We start from the raw sequence: 21520 nt of genomic DNA on the forward strand, positions 1-21520 counted from the left end.
GACACCATCTTGGAGCAAGTTAAATATTTGAAGGATGAAATTGGATGGGAGCAAATAGCCATGTAAGTGACAAGAGAGGGCCTGTGGCCCCTGTGCAGTGGGAAAAACTAGAGCCAGAGCCCACGCTTGGGGCACTGCCAGGGAAAAATCACTGCTGGTTTGTTGAGGCAGTAAATGATGATGGCTCCTCAAATATTTGCCCAGCCTGCTCCCCTCACACTTCCCTGGCCAGCTCTCAGCCTGGGTGGGTGCCAGCCAGTGTGCGTGGAAGCATCAGAGCGTCTTGGTGACAGGTACTTGGGTGTCAGGAAGATGGATTTGAAACCCATTTCTGTCACTTCCTGGCTGGGTGGTCTTGGGCAAGTTACCTAACCTTCCTGAGTCTTGGTTTCCTCATCTATAAAATGGGGATAATAATAGTACCTGCCTACTGGGATTGGTGTGAGCCTTAGAAGAAATCACGAATACCAAGAGCCTCTGGAAAGAGCTCCATGGATGTCAGCGGTCATTAGCCCTGGAGGGATTTGTGTGTGAGCTGTAGAGCTGGGGGTAGGGAATCATGAGAATGAAGAGGGCAGAGCTCTGGGGGAGCCTTTTCACCAACCTTAAGAGGAGGCACCAGTGCGCCCACACCTCCCTCCCCTCCTACCCTCTCCACCACGGGAGCTGGACTGCCCCGATGTCCAGCACATCTGGATCATTTCCAGATGGACCATATGGAACAGGCTGGAATCCAGATCAGTGGGCTGGAGAGCAGGATGGCGGGGTGAGGGAGATGGATGGAGGAGCAGGCAGCTGGCTGGGCTTAGGGGCAGGGGAGGGAGACTGAAATAAGACCAATTTCTCCCCTCCCCCAGCCTGCCTTCCTCTGGGAGGCGTTTACCGTTGCTTGTTGAAGGGACTCTCAAAGGTGATGTTCTCCTCCACGGTGGCATTTAGCAGCCACGGCTTCTGAGAAGCATAGGCCACTGGGCCTCTCTTCCTGGAAAAAAGCAGGGCAGGGGTAGGGGAGGCATTCTCAGGGGGGTCACTGTCAGAGGTGGTTACCAAGCTGACGGATAAAACTGGGACTAGGGAGTGGGGGCAGCGCGAAGATGAAGTGCAGTTGGCTGAAATCTGCTCTGTATGTGGCTCCTGGTGGCCTCTCCATCCCTCAAGGCCTGAGGCAGGCTTGGGTGCTGGGTCTTAGCTGACTGGGGCATATGGGACCTCGACCCCTGCCTGCTCTCCACCCCTCCCTGTCCCACCTCTGCTGTCTGTTCCCCTTCCCAGGTCTACCCCGAGCCTGGGAGAAGCCAAACAAGTGAACACTTGAACCCTGATCTCCTCCTTCCTTGTGTAGCCCTCAAACCACTCAACTTTGATGTTAGCAGCTAACTCTCCAAATGGAAATTTTAAAAAGAGCAGTCTTAAGGAAATCATGTTCAGCGTGGTATGGTTTCTGAAGACAAAGAAAGAAAAAAAGAAAGAAAAGGAAAAGATGACCACAGGGATTAAAACGATCTGGTGTGAAGGGCTTGATGCATGGAAGCAGCAGTAGTCTCCCAGCCACGCCATGAAGCACAGTGCTCTCCCTGGCCTCCTCTGAGGCTGGGCTGGACCTGGGGGGCTGTCTTCCTGAGCTCTGTGGCTCCTCAGGCCAGAGACCCTCTCTGAGGAGGTCTGCCCCGGGGGGCAGTGCTCGGGGGCACAGTACCTGACGTCCGTGTCGGCCACCGTCTCCCGCTCGGGGCTGCAGCAGGGAGGGAAAGACACATATTCAGGGTTCACCTGCGTGGACTGAGCACTCCATAGACATTCTCAGCCCCTTCAGACCCAGCGGGACTGCCTGGATAACCCCTGAGGCGAGTCTGCAGCCACAAATGCCACAGGTCCTCCTGGGGAGCCTCCACTGCCTGGATACAATCAGGGTGTGTGAAATTGCAAGGGAGAGTGGAAGGATGTAGGCTCATGGTGGTGGTGGGGGCCTTCCTACGTCAAAGGAGTCTGAGGCCCAGCTCGTGGGCTCCTGCAGACCCAGCCTCAGAGTCAGGGCTCGGATGCACTGGCCGAGCTCATGAGCTGACACGGCTGCACAGACAGTTGGGGCAGGGAGTGCGCTCTGCCCCTGGGCAGCCAGCCTGGGGGGGACAGGCCACCATGGGTGCCTGCAAGTCCGGGGGTGGGAAACCACAGCTGATGCAACTCAGGGTGGCACCTGGAGGGCTGAGAAGGACTCCAGGTGTGATTCCCAGAAGACAACCGTGGAGCCTGGGAGATCCACCCAGAGGGACAGGGTCAGCTGTGGTGGCCATGTGGCCTGGACAGACCCCAACTGCTCCGGTGTCAAATATTCTGTCCTGTTGCTCTCGTCCACATGTTCACACTTGTCACATACCGTGAGGTTTGCTTTTGGGCTCAGGAGTTATGGTCACTATGGCTAGAGAGGCTGGGCTGTCATCAGGCCCTGGCACTTGGTGACAAGGTGGGAGAAACAGCGGAGAAAATACAGGGACGTGAAACCTCTGTGGAGTTGGAGAGTGAAGGCCAGACCCTTACGCTGAGTTACAAGGTCAAGTCAACCTTCCCAGTCCTGACTTCCCACTACCTCCAGGGTGTCTTTATTCTCTTGAAAGAAGTGTACTTAGGGAGGGTTTTGAAGGTCTTACAGCCACATTAATCTATTTCACTTGGATGTTTTAGACAACCAGAACATAAAGCACATAGAACATAAAGCAACAAGACTAATTTTTTGTCTGGCCTGGGGAATACCCACCTTATCTCCTTATAGCTTTGTTTTACTCAACTTTTTTTTCTTGATCACCCCTAGGGCCATTTTAGACATATTTTTTCCTAATTGTCCTTTCCCTGCCACATTTATCTTCCAATTCAGTGGGTTTTTTTTTAAAAAATTATATTCATAAGTTTGTGCAACCACCACTGCTGTCTAAATCCACATCTTCATCACCCCTAAAAGAAGCCCCATACCCATTAGCAGTCATTGCCTTCCTCCCTTCCGACTAATCCAATTTCTGACTCTATCCATTATGCAATTTTAAAACCACAGGTCCACTGTACGTCTGCTTATATACTGTGGCCCTTTGGAGAGCCACAAAACATTGGAATATCTAAGTTTTTCCTCTCCAGTACCAGATTTTTCCCTCTTTGAGAATGCATGCCTCACGTATTATAGGGCTTCATGTCTTTAAGTGTATGTGGACTATACAGCCCCGAATCTATACTCAGCACCCCTCCCTGCCCCACACACCCTGCCTAGCCCCCCCCCATCTTTTTTTAAAAACTATTTTCCTCCCCTGTATTCCTTCTTCTTCCTTTTTTAAAATTGGTCACATGGCGTGGCATTTGGGATCTTCGTTCCCTGATCAGGGGTTGAACCTGTGTGGCTTGCAGCGGAAGTGTGGAGTCTTAACCACTGAACCACCAGGGAATTCCCCCAAGACCCTTCCCTTTACTGGGGACCCACTCCACACCCAGTCCCAAGGCTGTACCTGGGGTCTTCTCCAGTCTCGCTGTCAGGAAGGCTGCTGGGGCGCAAATGGGAAAAAACACCAGTTACTTCTCCCCCGCCCATTGCCTTTATTTAGATCACATTGTGTCTTTGGGGAGAAGCAACTTCCACAATCACCACCCCTCCCACCCATCCCCAGTGTCCCCAAGTGGCTTCTCAATTTCTGTCCCTCCCACAGCCCCTGGATGGGCTTCCTCCAAGCAGCAAGGGCTTCATCAGTGCTCCTGGCACCACTCCCAGCAGCGGCGAGGCTGGCTTGGTGTCAGGATGGGCTTTTAGTTGGGAAAACTAAGGCTCAGAGAGGGAAAGTGACTTTCCCAAGGTCCTAATCATTTCATACAGTGTTTTCAAACTGTGGAATGGGACCCAATATAAGGTCTGAAGTAAGTAAACAGCAACTGCACTAAAACAAACAAACTCCCCCACCCCGAAACCAGTTGCACCACGCGTGGTCAAGATGTGTATTCTTTCTGCAAAATTTTTTCTTGCATATCAATGCATAAATGTAACAGACTGTGATATAAAATGCATTTCATACTGTGAATTATAGTAAAGAAGTTTCTTTTTGAAAAACGCTGCGTGAAGTGACCTGAATTTTGGTGCCAGCTTTGCTAGTGCTCTTTCTCTTGCCCCAGGCCACCTCTCAACCTTCCAGAAGCAACCTTCTGCCAATGAAGTGTGTACTTCTGACATGCACATTTGGGGAAAATCAATCTATTCTGTTTTCATGCAGATCTTACTTTAATAAAACCAGCTAACATTTATTATAACCTTGACAAGCACAGTGATAAGCACTGCAATCAGTTCAGTTCAGTTGCTCAGTCATGTCCGACTCTTTGTGACCCCATGGACTGCAGGACACCAGGCTTCCCTGGTCTTCACTATCTACTGGAGTTTAGCACCGCAATGCTATTATTTATTTTAAAAACCATATGAAAGAGATCTCTTTATAGACAAGGAACGTGAGACTTTTGAGAGTCTAAGTAATTTGTCCAAAGTCACACATCCAGCAAATAGCAGAGGAAATAGATTTGTCTGATTCCAAAGCTCCATGCTCTTAATGACTATGTTATATTGCCTCACTATGACTACCCAGGCCATAGCTCTGATAAATTTCTTGCAAGGAAAATCAGGATGGATAGAAACAGAGATAGGAAGAAGACAGATGAAATTTTCTTCTGTTCTCTGCTGAGGGGCAGAACTTAATGGAGACCTTGATGGATATATAATCATCAACTGCCTATGATCTTATTCTTCTATCTTTATTAGTTTCATTTCATTCTCTCAACTCAACCTAACTCGTATTGCTTAATCATCAGATTGCTGTAATTTATGGACAAGCTGGTAACGTGAAACAGATAAAAAACTCAAGCTTCCAAATTCCAACTCTGCGTCCACAACCCAGACAAGCTTATCTCTGCAATCTTCTGCCTTGACTGCATCCAGAGTTGCAAAGGCTGTTATTTATCTGGAGGGAAGCACATCTGTGGCCTCCCCAAGGACCCTGGGACACAGGGAGCTCCTTCAGCTCTAACTCAGTTTGCATCATTATCTGGGCTGCTCAATTAGCCCTTACAATGGACTACTTTCCCCTCTAATAAGTTCCTTTGTAAGTCCTTTATCCCCAGTGGAATTTTAAGGCAGGAAGAGCATCTTTTTTAGCCCCCAGAGGGCTTAGCATATGGGAGATCTGTTATAAATGGAGGTTGATAACAGACATCTTTAATTATTTGGGAGGAAGGAAGGGAGGGGGGTTGGCACTCAACCTGAGGCATTGTGTGCAGTTGTTTGTATCCAGGGTTTCATCCTCACAACTCTATAAAGAGGTTTTCCATCTTACAGAAAAACCAAGGCTTAGAGTTTGCCTGATGTACCCAAAGGTCAGAGCTAGGAAGAGGGGAAGCTGGGGTGTGAATCCAGGTTCATTGTCTCCTCTTTTCAGCATAGTTCCAGCCTTCCTAGAATGAGCCTCCTCATTGTATCTGTATGTCTTAATCTGAAAAGTAAAGAAGGGTACACATGGCATGGACTCCCTTCCATTGATTGTTGGGCTCTTAAAGGAGTGTTCCTCCTCTGCCTGCACTTTTGGGACCAAACACTGAGCTAAGAAGACAATCTCTCCAGTTCTCTGACCCGCCTCCTTCTCTGCAGCCAGCTGTGAGCTGGGTCCCTGTGTGCACGCCAACCTGAATCATGGCACAGAACCTGCCCTCAAACGGCTCATGGACTGGCAGAGTGAATCTGGCACGTACAGAAGTCAGAAAGCTATAGAGGCCAAAAGAAAAGTAGGAGCAAGAAAGTACTATAGAACTTTGGGAGAAAAGTATACAGACACATATGCAAATGTGCAGAAAAAGACTGGAAACTTCTGGGTGGTGGGATAGTGTATGAGCTCATTTTAGGTGGTTTTTGCCCTCTTTACACTTGCTTCTTTTCTCATTCAATGTACATTCTTTTAGAATCAGAGAAAAATATACCTTTTTAAAAAGATTTTTTTTGACATGGACCATTTTAAAGTCTTTTTTTGAATTTGTTACAATATTGCTTCTGTTTTATGTTTTGGTTTTTTGGCTGTGAGGCATGCTAGATCTTAGCATTCTGACCAAGGATCAAAGGGCCAAGGACCCCCTGCATTGGAAGGCAAAATGTTAACCACTGGATCACCAGGCAAGTCCAAATGTAATTTTTACAAATAGTTTGGAGGAGGAAGAAATCTGAGACAGTGAGGAAGGGCTCATAGAAGTTAACAGGTGGACGGAACCTCAAAGAGAGGAGGATTGAGACTGGGCATGGAGGGAGGGAATTCCAGGCTGGAGGAGGAGCTAGCATGAGTGCAGGCAGTGAGAGAAGTGGAAGGAACACAGGCTGTAAAGTATGTATCTGAGGGGCTTCTCTACTCACTGGTTGTGAAATCTTAGGCATGTTCCTTTACTTAGGTAGCGTTGTTTCCTTATCTATAAAATTGAAGTCATGGTAGGAACCTCACCGTGACACTGAGAGAATGTATTAACAACACAGCTCATAGTTGGTTGGGGGGAAAGATGAGGATGGGGTTTGAGAATGAGTGATGGAGTAGGGGCGTGGGGAGACCATCCTTTCAGCATCCCTAGTTTCAAAGGTGCAGGCAGAGGAGGAATCCAAAGGCCCCAACACTCATTTCAGACCCCCAACAATAAATGAAGAGGAAAGTTGTGGAGATTGAGATTGAAAGGGTAAGTTAGGACTTACAGGTCTCCGTGGTCCACACATCCTGCCTCAGAGAAACTTAATGCTGCTCTGAAATCCTTTCATCCTCAGTGTCCTGTCCAACTGAGGTTATTGGGTCCTAATGCCAAATCTCTGCTATTGTTCAGATGAGGAAACTAAGGCTCAGACCGGTGAAATAACCTGCTCAATGTCACAGTTATCCAGTGGCAGAGTGAGAACTACAACCAGAGATCATCCCGTTCTCAAGGCAGGCTTGTCACGTTCACACAGCGCCCCTTCTGTCTGCCCACCGTCTTTCCACACCTGCCTTCTCCAGGAAACTTGGGGTGACCTTGAGCTCCTGACCCAACTCCCCAAAAGCTGCAGGGACTGTATGAACAGATGGATCACAAGAGGAGCCTAAGTTTTTTTTTTTTGCATTTTGGTCACACCCTGCAGCATGTGGGATCTTAAGTTCCCTGACCAGGGATTGAACCCACACCCGCTGTATTGGAAGACAAAGGCTTAACCATTGGACCACCAGGGAAATCTAAGAGGAGTTGTTTTTCACCCCTGGGGAATCAGGCGTCTCAGGAAGTAGCCTTCACAGCCAACCACCACAAGGCAGCAATGTTCAGAGGGTGTCTGAGAGCAAGCAGGGCCTGGGCCCCACACCCTAGCAGGTGGCAGGAGCCGCAGGGAGCGCCAGTGAGGCCAGTTCGCAGTTCCTGGCGGGGAGCTGGGATCTTCCTCCCACCCCTAAGTTTTTCTCGGAACCCTGCTTCCTGCTGGCTCCCGGGGGACATCTAAAATCAATCTACTGTGGATACTAACGGCCCTCTTCTTTATTTCCAGGGAAAGAACCTCACTGGAGTCTATCTGCTAATTTTGACCACTTATCAGAATGTTTTTCTCTTAATGATCAAGGAGAGAGTTTGCAAATTCCAGGCTAATGGTGCATCAGAGCAGAGAGCTGGGTCGGGGCAGGCAAGTATCATTAGAGAGAATTTTGAAAGCTGCGCAGTTTTCCCAGAGACCTGGAGCCCAGCAGCTGATGTGTGGGATCTGCTCAGGGCGGCCACAGTAATTCTTCAGCCTGGAATTCAGGGCATTACCCCTGGACTCCGGGGCCCCCACAGGCTTCTGTCCACCTAAGACTGGTGAGCCCCCTGAGGGTGGGGCCAGGTCTTCTCATTTGTAGCTTACACAAAGTGGCCCACAAAATACACATCCTGTGTGGGCACCGCTTTGGAATAACCCTCCAGCCCCATCTCCAAGGAGCTCAGTGTCCTGGGGGAGACAGACACACAAGCATGCGATATGAGGCATGCACAAAGAGGATTTGTACACTCTAAATGCTGGTGGAAAAGTTGGTTGGTAGAATTATGGGTGAGGGAAACAGCCTGGGCCAAGGTGTGTGGGAAGGAGAGAGACATAAAGACATATTTAATGGCAGTTTCCTAAAGGTCATAAACTGTTCCCAGTTCATTCATTTAGCAAATGAATTCATTTAGCAAAGGCAGTGTAGATACAGAGAGACAAATAAGATATGATCTTTGTCCCCAGGGAGCTCACTGCAGTTCCTCCTGGGAGACAGGCTGGGGTATAATTAAAGAGCAATAGGAGAATTTTTTTTCCTGGCATAGAAGTACATTGTCAAAGAATAATATTTACACTAATATTTATAGGTCACTTGGTATGTGCCAGGTTAAGCCTCACATTAACTCCCTGGGTAATAAGGGGAAACTGGTGCAGAAGGGTCACAGAATTTCCCAAAGGATGGAGTCCAGATTTGAACTCGGGCAGCCTGCCTCCTGAACTTTTGATCCTGCACGCTTAGCAGTACTGCTAATCTTTTTCAAGGAAGGAATAAATGAATGGTGCACACACAAACCCGTCTCCCAGAGCATTCTCTGTTGTGTGCCTCCTACTCCCCCAAATCCCTGCCTTGTGCCTCCGGGGACTCTTTCTGGCTGCCTGGTTACCAGGTCTCAGCCCTGGTATGGATTAAAAAAAAAATATGGGAGCAACCTGGCATCACCCTCGCCTCTGGCTGCAAACAGGCAGGCCCTTGGGAGGGGCTGCTAGGTCAAACACTATTTTGCTCTTGGTTCATTTTGCAAGTGCATCATCTCCCTGCAGACCCGGGCCCAAGGTCTGAGGCATGGAGCTCCTGCAAGTAACGGAGAAGGGCCCTCAACATACAGCCCCTACACTTAACTCACTGCACAGGGTAGGTGGGCCAGGCAGAGCTGTGTATAAGCCAGGATTCTGAGAGCAGATGAAGCCAATGAGCCATGTCTGGCCAGCCTACTCCTTCCTTCAGTTACTGTAATGAGCTCAGGGCTTGTCTCCCTTCCTGTGGCCTCTCTCTCCCCCATCCCTCATCCTGTATCATCAGTACTTTTCTTCTACAGCCTTCAGGCTAAATCTTATTTCCTGGGCCTGGTACACAGGGTGTCTGACCTCAGCTCAGCCCACATTTTCAGTTCCCCCCACACCCGCTGCTCCTGGCACCAGAACCACATCCTCTCACATCAGCATGCCTTTGCCCACCCTGATACCCCTGCCTGGAACATCTTCCCCTCCCACCCCTGCCTCTTGCATCTGACAAAACCACAGGGGTCCTTCAAAACTCAAGACACCATGTCCACATGAGTCTTCTCTCCTTGAATACATTGTTCACTGATCCTCTGTGCTTGATGGTGGCAGGAGGTGGCACCATGGTACTGGATATCTGTTCCCCTCTTTTGGAAGCAAGGCCACATCTTCATGATCTTTGCATTCCTATTGCTGTGACGCTGTGACTGGGGTCTGGCATACAGCAGGTGTTTGATAAACATGGGGCGAGTTAATACATCAATGCAGAGAAATCAGAGCACAAGCTGAGTCATGAATGAATTCTCACAGCTTCTCAGGGTGGGCTGCAGGCTACCCTGACATGCTTGCTATGCTTGGGAGGGAAACTGAGCCATGGAAGAGGACAAAATAGTTTCTGGAGACATGAGATCCTCCCTGAGCCTCAAACAGAACCAGGATGTGGGGCCCAAGCTGCCTGTTGAGGAGAGTGAGTGTCCATGCAGACAGAGCTGTGAGCAGCGATGAGGTGGTTCTGCTAGGGTCGGGGGTCAGGGTATCACAGCCATAGCAACTGCTGGCCCTCAGAACGTCAGGCGGGCTGTTTCTTCATGTTGCTCTCCAGCCCCTTCTCTCTCAGCACACAGTGGAAAGCCCATGCACTTGAGGACTACTTAAGTCTACATTCCACTTCTGCCATTTAAGAGCTGGGTGACCCAGGGCAACTTGCTTCACCTCAGTTTTCTCATCTGTTAAAAGGGGATAATGAGAATGCCTGCCTCATAGAGTTTGGTGAAGACTGACCAAGACAGTGAAGTAAATAAAGTGCCTTACACAATAATCTTGTACACAAGAGCCACTCCAACTCCCTGGAGAGGACCCTGAATCCCCTGCGGCTGGGGCAGATTTTCTCATCTGTTAAATGGGGATAATGAGAACGCCTGTCTCATAGCGTTTGGTGAAGACTGACCAAGACAATGAAGTAAATAAAGTGCCTTACACAGTAATCTTGCCCAAAAGAGTTGCTCCAACTCTCTGGAGAGACCCCCTGGGGCTGGGACAGAGGCTTCCGAAGAGAAAGGAGGAGCAGTCAGACCCTGAGAGCTTGGAGAGGAGGTGGGAGCTGAGGCTGAGGCCTCTGCAGAGGGCAGAGAGGTTTGATGCTAGTGTAAAAGGGCACCCGAGGGTGAGGGGGCTGGGGAGGAGATGAAGGAAGTGGGACACAGGGGACAGGCTCAGAGAGGCCTGAGCCGGATGCAGAAACGGGAATCTAGGAGTGACCCCAGTCTCTGAGCAGTGTAATCCCATCCAGGAAATCCCACCCTGCCCTGAGAGAGGGCCTGGATCCCGCTTGCCCTCTACATGGAAATTGGAGAATAATCTCTGGAGCTAAGACCCAAGGGACCCCAGCCCAAGGCAGCAGGCAGGCTTGAGGGAAAGAGTCGGGGCTTGGGACTCTGGTCCACATGCTGACCATGTCACCCCATCTCCCTGTCCTCAGTTCTAACTTCTGTGAAATGGGGTGATAACACCCAGCCAGAGGATTCAATGTGCTGTGTGTGCAGTACACTTATTAAAGGGCCTGCCAGTAGCAGGTGCCCAATAACTACCAGTTGTTTTGTTCAGCTCACAGTTCACTGGGGTTTCCTGTCTTCCTGTCACAGATATACACAGGCAGCCAGTGGCAGGACTCCTCCCTCCAAGGCCCTGAGAGTCAGTTGGCACCAGGGTCTGGCCATCCAATGCCTGGACCTTTCCAGTCAGGCTGTGTGGAGAAACACCTGAATAAGATGGGGAATGGAGGCAGAGACCCTGTGCCCCAGACATACCACATTCCCAGTGGAATTAAGGTTTCTGAGACTGAAGTTATAGGAAACCCAAGGAACTCATTGCCAGCCCATAGCCCCATTGAGGAAGGAAACTTGCCATTTGTTGGGTGCACTGTTCAGGGGCATTTTGAGAAAGCAGGAAATGGGGGTGCCTGTTCCAAAGCCTTTCTCTCTGCTGTCTGCTCTCAAGTTGGTGAAAAAACCTTACATCTTGAAAGCTAGTTTGCCCCTAGAAATGATCGCTAGGGAAAGTTTGTCCTCTGTTGAACTGGCCTCGACTTTTATTCCTGAAACCTTGATCAGATCCCTCTTTCTCTTGGATACTTGGGGGCAGGGAAGTGCCGGGGGGCAGAGGGTGTGGACTCTAAGCCAGGTTACATGTTGACTGCAGTAGCCGTGTTCTGCCCAGGTTTCTGAACAGCTTTCCCACCCTCTTCATTTCTTATCTCTTCTTTTCTTACTTTTAAAAAAGCTTTTATCGTATATGTAACTTTAATCAGCTAGTTTAAACTGCTTTTTGGAAATAGGTAGCTATAAATAATAGAGATTCACGATTGACTCAGGCTGGGGTTCGGCTCTTTAATGAAGATAGCGATCTTTGCCCAGAATCCCACATTTGCCTGATTTATCTCTGGTGCCTTGAAATACGCACTGACTGGTCTGTATCAGCTTTGCTGATGACCAAGCCAGAAACCAATGTTCGTGTTACAGTTCCCCGCACCGGGAGGCAGTGCGCCTGAGGGAACATGGAGTTTGGAGTCAAACAGAACTGAGTTTGAATTCCAGCTCTTCCACTTATTGGGTTGGTGAATTAGGGCAAATAATTTGGCCCTTCTGTACAAAATGAGATCTGTTAATAGTACTCACCTTGCTGGTTTTCATAAGGATTAAATGAAACTGTGTGCAGAGGACTTAGCAAAGTACCTGGCACATAGTGAAAGTGTTAGTCACTCAGTTGTGTCCGACTCTTTGTGACCCAGGGACTGTAGCCCACCAAACTCCTCTGTCCATGGTACTTCCCAGGCAAGAATACTGGAGTGGGTTTCCATTTCTTTCTCCAGGGGATCTTCCCAACCCAGGGAGAGAACCCAGGTGCCTGCACTGCAGGCAGATTCTTTACCCTCTGAGCCACCAGGGAAGTCCGTGGCACACAGCGAGGGCTAGTACTGATGATGGTAACAAGAATAGCAAGTCACTGGTTTCACTGAGTGCTCGCAGAACACACTCAATACACGCGTGACACACCCTGCACTGAGAAGCATGCTTGCAAGGAGGGCTGCCTGCCTGCCCGCCATCTTCCCACTAACTGAGCCTGGAAGATGCACACAGTACCTGTTCCAGAAGACGGCCCCTGAGAGCTTCTGCATCTCCCCCAGGGTGGCGAGGAGGAGCGAGGACTTGCCGCAGCCCACCTGCCCCACGATCATGGTCAGCTGGCCTGCAGGGAGGGAGGGAGGGCGGCAGGTGGAACTGAGGCCAGAAGGAGTCTGAACAACTACCACCCAGAAAGACAGACAGACAGGCAGACAGATAGACCCAACTCTGGGGCCCCCACTTGCTCTTCTCCTACCTAGAATCCCCAGGGAGTCCTCTCCTCCTTCGAGCCTTTCCTTCTGGAAACCCACACCCTATTTCTGGTTCCCCACGTCCTTCTACTGCCAATTCCCTGCCCTTTTCTGACGGCCTACTTCTCTCTCCAACGTGCTCCACTGTGAGCTCAGGGCCTCCTGGTCCCCACAGAGGCCACCCTATCCTTCCCCCTCCTGAGCTCTGCTCAGGGTGCTGCTTCTGTCCACTCTGCTCACAACCTGAAGGCCCCTGCTCATTCTTGGAGTCCCCAGCTCTGCCACGACACCTTCTCTGGCTCCTGGGGGTCACCTTTCCTTTTGTGAAGCACCCACTCTGTCTGCAACAGATGGTCGGACATCAAGGCCCCGCTGTCTGGCTCTGTCCTTGCTGATGCTCTCCCACCAACACCTGGACTCCCCAAGGAAGGAGCCCAGCCCCTCTCTAGCCTTTGTAGCCCAGAGCGCCCACCAAGAGTGCACATGCAACAGCTGCTCAGTCGGTCCTGACACCCCTAGACCATGATGGAGGGGTGAGCCGGGCCATACCTCGGGGGATGCGGATGGTGATGTTGGACAGTGTGGGGATTCCATCGGGGGTCCATGTGAAGAAGCCTCCAATGATCTTCATTAGGGGCACCCACCGAACAGAAGAGAACAGAAAAGCAGCTGAGGCTGGTGTGAATAGTCTTGCCTCCCCTCCCCCATGAAAGCAAAAAAAAAAAAAAAACCAGAAAACACATTGATTTCAGTCCACCTCCAAGGCAGGGGAGTGGGGGCATGGCCTTCTCATGCAGACCTCTAGCTGAGGCACCCTCCCCAGAGGATGGCCACAGGTCCCCCCACTTGGTGGAGACTGAAGCACTGGCCCTGCTCTCAGGACCCCTATGGACACTACAGGCAGGCAGGGTGACCTCCATTCAGGGCAGAGGGCTCAGGACACAGGTGTCTGGTCCTTCAAACACTGTGCTTCCTCGTGGAGATGATGCTGAGTGGCTGGGCATGGAGGTGCAGGGTCTAGGACTCACCTGGACACAGCAGTTGTCAGCATCCCCATCTGTGCCAGGGGCCAGGCTCTGCAGTGGATTCGTGAGGCCCCGACAATCCTCCCGGGCTGGACGCTTGCGGTTCACAACCTTGAGGGGCTGGAGTTGATTAGAGGAGGTGAGGGCCCAAGGGCTGGGAGCAGTGCAAGGAAGCTGAGGCAGGACAGCAGCAGGGCTGGAGCTGCAGGCGTTAGAGAAATACACCGGGAGGGGGGTGAGGGGCAGGGGGGCACTCACCACCGCCTGGTACTTGCTGGCTTGGCCCTGGGGCGCGGGTTCTCGCGGAGCACACTGCTCCTCGCGGATCTCTGCACTGGACAGGAACTCGCTCAGTTTTTGCACGCTGCAGAGGAAGCGCAGACCCCCCTCACCCTGCCGGGGGGCAGAGGGGAGGGGAGGGGGAGGAGGGGGAGGCCTGAGAGAGCAGCTGTGGCCCCCACAAAGCCCACACGGGAGGGGACAGACCAGGGGCATTCTGTGGGGGGCAACAGAAGTTACTAGGGTTTGTTAGGGTTGACTAGTCAGCTGGAGTAGGTTAGGGCATGGATTAGGAGGGACTGACTAGTTTTAGGGTTACTTAAAGTTAGTTGGTTAGTCTGGTTATTAGACTGAAGGAGGGTTGGTGTTGGGCTTTATCGGTTACTATTAGAGTTCTGATAGGTTAGTTAGGATTAGGATTGGCTATTAACCATTGAGTTGGGGTTTCCCTGGTGGCTCAAATAGTAAAGAATCTGCTTGCAATGCAAGAGACCCATGTTCAATCCTGGGATCAGGAAGATCCCCTGCAGAAGGGAATGGATAACCACTCCAGTACTCTTTCCTAGAGAATTCCATGGACAGAGGAGTCTGGCAGGCTACAGTCCATGGGGTCACAAAGAGTCAGACATGACTAAGCTACTAACTACACAGCGGACACTGTTAAATACTTTATAAGCACATAATTGAATCCCCATTAAATAATTTGATCTTGCTGGGGGAGGTATGGAAGAGGTATTATTTCCAACTCATGGAGGAAAAGGCTATTCTCCACCCCAAGGATTTCCTTATGAACTCAGAGGAGGTTCCAGAAGCTTCACTTGATTCATTCTCTCTTATCCCTAGAGGTGGGCAAGGTGTCTAGGGAATCTTGAGAATTGTTCATACAATCCCACCTTTTGCTTAAATTTCCAATAGCCTGGGGGCCATCCCTACCTCTATTTCTGTTCTGAGCACGACACTCCCTCCCCATACAAGGAGCAGACTGCCAGTCTCTGCCTGCTTCTCCCTCTGTCCCCATTCCAACACAGCTTGGTGGGGTGGTGCGGGGGCAAGGAGTGGGAGATGGAGCTGACTTAGGGTAAAGCTTCAGGCTGTGTCCTGTTTCCACTCTCAGCCCAGAGTCTGGTCTCCTTCTTTAAAAAGGCTGTAGCTATCCTGAGATGAGATGAGGAGTATTTATATAGAAATGCTTCTGGGTCAGGCAAGAGATTTCCCATAGTTGTAACACCTTTGAATATCTGGGTTCTACACAGAATCATCAGCTGGGGTAGGGGTGGGGGAGGAGGGCTAATGATTAGTAGTTTCACAATGTCACTAAAAGTGAGTCAACACAGTTGACCCTGGAAATGGGAGCTAATCCCTTTCCAGCCAGCTACTCCCTAGTGAGATTCTCCCACGACCACAGCTCCGCTGTGTTATGCCCCTCCATCCTCGACCGCTTTCCATCAGCTACTTCATTCCAATAGCCACCCCTCCTGCCAGCTGTCTCGGACCTGTCAGGTCCAGGAGAGGGATGTCACTTCCCTCAAGGCTGGAGGGGTTTAAGTACAGAGGATGTTTGTTCCTGTCTGGTCCCACTGGTGATAAGGAAGGACATAGCCAGCTCTGCCCAGAGGCACACCTGGCCCTTGCTTTCACAAAGCTAGTTCAGAGGCCTCGGGAGATTTTCACACTCCAGCTGTGGCATTCCCCAGCCAGAGCCTCAGCCTTCTACCTCCAGGCTTTCACTCCCAAGAAGGCGATGCCTCTGGGAGAGTGGCAGAGTCACCACTGGGCTCTTGAGCCCTGAAGTGGGGCCTCCCAGTGTGCAGGCCAGTTGGAGATAGAGGGTGCAGGAGCTTGGGGAAAGCCTCTTCCCTGACTGGGACTGTGAAGGCGCTGAGTCCCGTGGAGAGACCGTGGGTGTTCAGCTTGGGGAAGACAAAGATTTCAGGGATGCCTGCTAACATCTGCAGGGCTGTCATCACGTGGGAGAGCGATGACATTCATTCTGAGTGGCTCTGGAAGGCAGAACTTGGAGCAGTGGTTAGAATTTATGAGGATATACCAAGTTCGGCTCAAGGTCAATTTTTTTTTTTTTTTTAATGGAGTTGTCTTGAAGGTGACTTTGAGTTCCCTCTCCTTGGAGGACATAAGAAATTTGGCTAGTCCTTCTCGGGGATGGTGTAGAGGGGAGCTACACATGGCCCTCTGACCAACCACAACCAGCTTCAGCGAAGCCCACATCAACGGGCAGGCGTGTCCCAGGACTAAATAACTGTGGTTACTGTGGTCACTGGAGCAAGCCTGGGCCTGACACATGAGCAGCTTGACTGTCTCCCTGGCTGGAACCCTCCTCTCACCTGACCAGAGCCTTGACTGTGGACCGGACCACGCTGGACAGCAAGAACAGTGGCGTGACCAGGATGTGGAAGAGCGAGAGGGAGGCGAAGGCCACCGAGGGGGAGAAGTCGGCCTCTCTGAAGAAGCTGACGTGGCCCACAAAGGTCTGTGGACAGAGGCACAAATGAGATGGGAGAGAGCGTGACTCAGGGCACGGGCCCCTCCCACACGGGCAGCCCTCAGTCCCCGGGGAAGGAAACCAGAAGGGGGATCAAGGGACCCAGGGGAGCTTCTGGTTGGAGATGCTGTCATCCTCAGAGTCATCCATGGAACCATCCCTCCTGGCCCTGCCTCCTTCATTCTAGGAACACCAGGAGTCCTCAGGTTAGGTCAGCTCTGCCCACTCTCAGACAACAGTCCTCAGCCGGAAAATGCAAACATGCTAATTACAAAACCATCTTCTCAGCTATGCCCCCCTCCCCCCGCCAGCCTCTGGCTACCTGGCTTGGCTCAGTACCTCTGTTACCCAGAGTTCCCCAGGAGCCAGGCCGGGAACCAGCCCAATAAATCATGTTGAAAGTGAATTCCCAAGCGTGACTGACAGGCTGTGAACTTGACACAGTTCAGGGACTCCGGCCCCGGGGGAAAGAAATGCATCTTTTTAAAGAACTGCAGTGGTCACAGAAGCCAAGGATGGGAGTTCTGAGAGAAGGGGCTGTGGGCGTGTGGCCTTTCTGAAGGGGCGTGCTGCTGGCCCCCACTGCTCAGCTCCCACACAGCTCTGGCCAAAATTGCTTTAGAAAACCACCACTGTGATATTTAATGACATGGAGAATTGTTCGTGTCATATTCTTAACTTTTAAAAAGGTTGCAAAACTGCGTGTGAAGCACAATCCTATTTTTGTAAAAATGCTGTATTCTGTGATTCAAGAAAAGACTGGAAAGAAACACATTGAAGTTGTTGCCAGTGGGATTATGGGTGATTTAAGTTCTCTTTGCCTTTTCCCTTCTGAATTTCCCAACATTTCTACAAAAATGTGTCTCACTTTTATAATGAAGAAGTTTGATGGCAATTTTTTAAAGAAACTTTAATTGCTCTCAAGAGTAAGCATCAGGTCTTCCAGGCTGGGAGGCAGAGGTCTGGTGTGCCTGGAATGGGGTGTGGAGAAGGGACCAGCTTCATATACAGACAGACTTGCCATCCATGACCCCATTCTCAGTGCCCCTGCTGAACCGAGCTTCTGAAGCCCCTCTGCAGAAAGGCCAAACCCTGGGAATCTCCCACTCCAGACATCCCCACTGCCTGCCCTCCCACAATGGGAGATGGAGAAAGGGTCCACTTACGATGAGGACAGCTGCAATGGGGATGGCCGTGTTCATGAAAACTGTGGAGGAAGCACAGAAGGAGTTTAGCAGGATGAAGACAGCAGGAGGTGAAGCTTCCCAGGTTGGACTGGAGGCAGGGCAGCCTCTGGGGTCCTTACCCAGCCTGCAGGGTGGAGCTGGGGCATGGGAGGGGCAGAAATCTTAGCCCTACGGCGCCTCCAGCTCCTTACCATGTGCCCTCAAGATGCTTATCTCCTGCCCTGGAGTCATCTAAGCCTCTAAAGAAAGGCTGAGATGCTCTTACTCTGCTCCATGTGGACCGTGTGAAAAAAGTGGCAGGAGGAGGGATTGGAGAGTTGGCGGCCTGTGGTCAACCGTGAGGTCAGCAGCATGTTTCTGAGGGCACCAAGCTGCTTCTCCTTCCTCTGTCTCTAGTCACTGAATCTCCCCAGACTGAGGCTTAGAGGACTCCGTCTCCCATGGCTCTTAGAACTTCCCTGGCGACTCAGATGGTAAAGAATCTTCCTGCAGTGTGAGAGACCTGGGGACAATCCCTGGGTCAGGAAGATCCCCTGGAGGAGGAAATGGCAACCCACTCCAGTATTCTTGCTTGAAGAATCCCCATGGACAGAGGAGCCTGATGGGGTACCGTCCACGGGGTCGCAAAGTGTCGGACAACTGACACTTTCACTCCCACAAGGCTCTTAGGAAGGATTTCAAGCTCATTCACACTGAGGTATTAGTGACTGAGGACAGCTCGAAGCAGGGACTGCCTTAGCTCTAAGGCTGAGAGTCCATGCCTAGGTGGGGCAGTCGGTTTCCTGCAACAGAGGCTCCTTCTTTGTTCTGCTTACAGTGCAGTCCTCAGACTCTTCACAGGGACCCCAAAGAGCAAAGAGATCTGGACTTAAAGTCAGAGCAGGGTGGAGTCCTCATTTTTTCTAACCTGTGTAATCCTGGGCTGATCGTTTACCTCCCTGGACCTCAGTTTCTTTCCCCTGAGTTTTGTTAACTTGGACCTACTTGTTCCCACACTCAGGCGCTCTCCAAGGTGAGAGCAGGTAATGTAGGGAATGGGCTCCATGAAGCCTCAGTGCTACCTGAGTATTACACCCCCCGGGCGGCTCGCTTAGTCCTGCTCCTCTGGCCCAATCTGTGAGATGCCCGAGGTAGCCCTGACCCCGGGCCCAAGCTTCCGGAGAGCAGCCCTCCTGGAGTAAGAGATGCCCATTCTAGCTGCCACCTTCCCACCTCCTCCCTCTTCCTTCCTGGAGCCTCTTCCAGGCCAGCCAAGTGTCTGGTTCTGCAATCAGCCAGATGAAAGCAGAAGGGGGCAGGAGCCAGAGGCCAAGGGCTCAGCCTGTGCACATGGCTCCTCTTCAATGAATGGTGAAGTGTCTGACACTCTGAAGAATTCCAGATGTTCAACACCATTTCAAGAAGCTGACTGTCTACTTACTCCAAGAGTCTAGCACCAGCGAGAACATCCACAGTGTGTGTTGGAGATGTGGAACCCCAAGAGAGAGGAAGAACATGGTCCCTGCCCTCATGGGGCTCCCAGACTGAGGAAGGAGGTAAGGAACTATGCTCCCAGGAGGTACCTTATAGGATGGGAGACAGGAAACGTGCTCATGTGGGGCTCTCGAGCAAATAGGAAAGACACTGTTCCCTTCTTTGGGGAATTCCTGATCTATGGGCCCTGCCATTGGAGGGCTCCCTGTCTCATGGAAAAGATATGGCTGGAGCCCTTGGGGCACTGCCCATCTCTCTGACCACAAGGCTTTTTGTCAACACTAGTATCATACATGACAGGGCTTTGACTGGTCTTCCTGGATGAAGGCTCCATGGTCTCCTGGTGCCCACCACAATGCCACAGCCCTCCCTCATGGCCCTCTTACACTGCAGGGGGCAGGATTTAAGCAGTATTGGTTTTCCCACAGCACAGTGAACCCAGATCTGGGACACAGAACACAGCATGGCCATCACTGGCTGGGAAGAGGGAGGGCGAGGAGGATGTCCATCAGGCCTGGGCCCTTGACCATCACCATACAGTTAGAAAGACAGGTAGCCTCGCCCCTCCCCTACAGGCAGCTCCTCCACGGAGCACCCTCAGGGCAGATGGCACCTTCTGTTCCTCTCCTGCCCACCCTGTCAACAGGAACTTTTGCACCCCACCCTGCCCCAGGCCAAGACCCCTCCCACACATGCGGGGGCCCAACACCCAGCTAAAGAACAGGCCAGGAAGTTAGATTATAAACTGGTACAACTCGCTAAGAAAGCAACCTGGTGCTTCGTAGCTAGAGCTGCACAGAAATTCAGACCTTCTGATCCTGTAATCTCTCTCTTAGGAATTTATCCTGAATAATCACTCAAGAGAAGCACAAAGCTCTGAGTAAGACGGTGTGAGCCGCACCACTATCTGTCACAGCGAAACGAAAACTGCAACCACAGCAAAAGAAGCACTGAAATGAAGTAAACTGGAAACATCTAACGGGAGCGACTGTTTTAGTAAACGAGGGACGGCAACTCCAGGCAGACTCTACAGTCAGGAAATGTGTGATCATTGACATTGTGTTCCACTCCGCGTTTTCCTTGGTCGTGATTTTTTAATTTATATATATTTTTTCTCTATTTCATTGTCCTCATTCTTGTAGCTGCCTGAACTCCTTTGAGGAATGAGACCAGCTATACATAAATCTGAAAAGGAGCATTCCAAAGCTGAGGCAGCAACACGGATAACACGAGTGATATATAATTAACTTCTGTCCGGTTCTGGCTATTGTATGGAGACGCTAAAAATGAAAACGTTATCTTCCATTGTCATTCTCTTTTGGAAGGATGGCCTTTTTACAGGGAGCTCTGGGTCACTTTCAGGGGTGGGGGCTGGGTGAATAGACTCGCCAGCTGCTTGCGTTTCAAAGGCCTCTCTGAAGATCAGGCCATTAGGACTTGGGGTGAACACAGCTGGAAGTGGGGGTGTCTGTGCCGGAGACTGGGAGGTGTTAGCCACAGGCTTGCTACAAGGTCTGGTATCTCTCTGCACTCAGCAGACCCCCTGTGCCTGGGATGAAGGTAAGGTGGGGTGGGGTGGGAAGGGAGCTGGGCATCCCTTCAAGCTCTCATGGCTTGAAGACCTGAGGCCTTGCCTCCATTTCTCTGAATAAGGGCCTATAGGAGGAGTGGGAAATAAGACCAAGAATAGATTTCTCTCCAACTTTGGCATGGGGTAGGCTGACTCACTTTGATGTGATCTAGGAAAAAATTTAAAAAAGATAACCACGACAGTGCTCAAACCTTGAATGTTGGGGAGTAGGAAATACTGTTAAATAACACGATGTGAAAGCAGAAGATTACAAAACGAGGTGTGAGTGTGACGCTGTTATGGAAAAGTTTAGTTGCATGTAGGCAGGCCTGAAAGGCCACCTTCAAAAGGGAAAACCTTTCTGTAACAACTCAGAGTTAAGGATAGATATTGTTTTAATAACCCCCTCCTCCTCTAAGAAATATTCATTCAGAAATTGAGGGTCTCCTCTGTTCCAGGCATTGCGTTCCAGGCAACCAACACAACCCCTCACTACTGAGGGATAGAGTAGTGAACAACTGTGTCGCCCCTCAAACAAAACAAAATAATACATCCACTGAAAACAAAGCAGGACTCAGATGGACCCGCTCCCCGCTGGCTTTGGTCAAGGAATGCTGCCCGGCCCGTGGGTGCCAGCCCCCACACGGTAATAACAGGAGCTTTTCATCTCCAAAGCTTTGATAAATATTTCAGAAGCCACGCGTCAGGGAGTCACAGTGAGCCATTTGTGCCTCTGGTTAAGTTCACCCCCTCCCCCCCAGGCCCAGGGGAGAAGCTGCCGGCTCACAGTGAGGCAGGCCGCACCTGCAAGAGCACTATTC

The 21520-nt window shown here is 50.9% G+C and overlaps 1 protein-coding gene across 4 annotated transcripts in view; it reads right to left on the reverse strand.

Moving 5' to 3' along the window:
- ABCC8 (ATP binding cassette subfamily C member 8) overlaps positions 1-21520 on the reverse strand; it is a 77927-nt gene that overhangs the window by 19779 nt on the left and 36628 nt on the right. For 2 of the 4 annotated variants that reach the window (XM_065944175.1, XM_065944173.1), the window contains exons 11-19: positions 17636-17676; positions 16312-16457; positions 13949-14054; positions 13694-13810; positions 13215-13290; positions 12433-12538; positions 3489-3521; positions 1697-1732; positions 884-982 (exon numbers count right to left, since the gene is read on the reverse strand). In XM_065944175.1, the coding sequence (XP_065800247.1) occupies positions 884-982; positions 1697-1732; positions 3489-3521; positions 12433-12538; positions 13215-13290; positions 13694-13810; positions 13949-14054; positions 16312-16457; positions 17636-17676 (760 nt within the window). Of the gene's footprint in view, positions 1-883; positions 983-1696; positions 1733-3488; positions 3525-12432; positions 12539-13214; positions 13291-13693; positions 13811-13948; positions 14055-16311; positions 16458-17635; positions 17677-21520 lie in introns of all 4 variants that reach the window. The other 2 variants (XM_065944174.1, XM_065944172.1) reach the window with 1 other exon arrangement.

Source organism: Muntiacus reevesi, chromosome 9 (genome assembly GCF_963930625.1).
Source record: "Muntiacus reevesi chromosome 9, mMunRee1.1, whole genome shotgun sequence".
Classification (NCBI taxonomy): domain Eukaryota; kingdom Metazoa; phylum Chordata; class Mammalia; order Artiodactyla; family Cervidae; genus Muntiacus; species Muntiacus reevesi.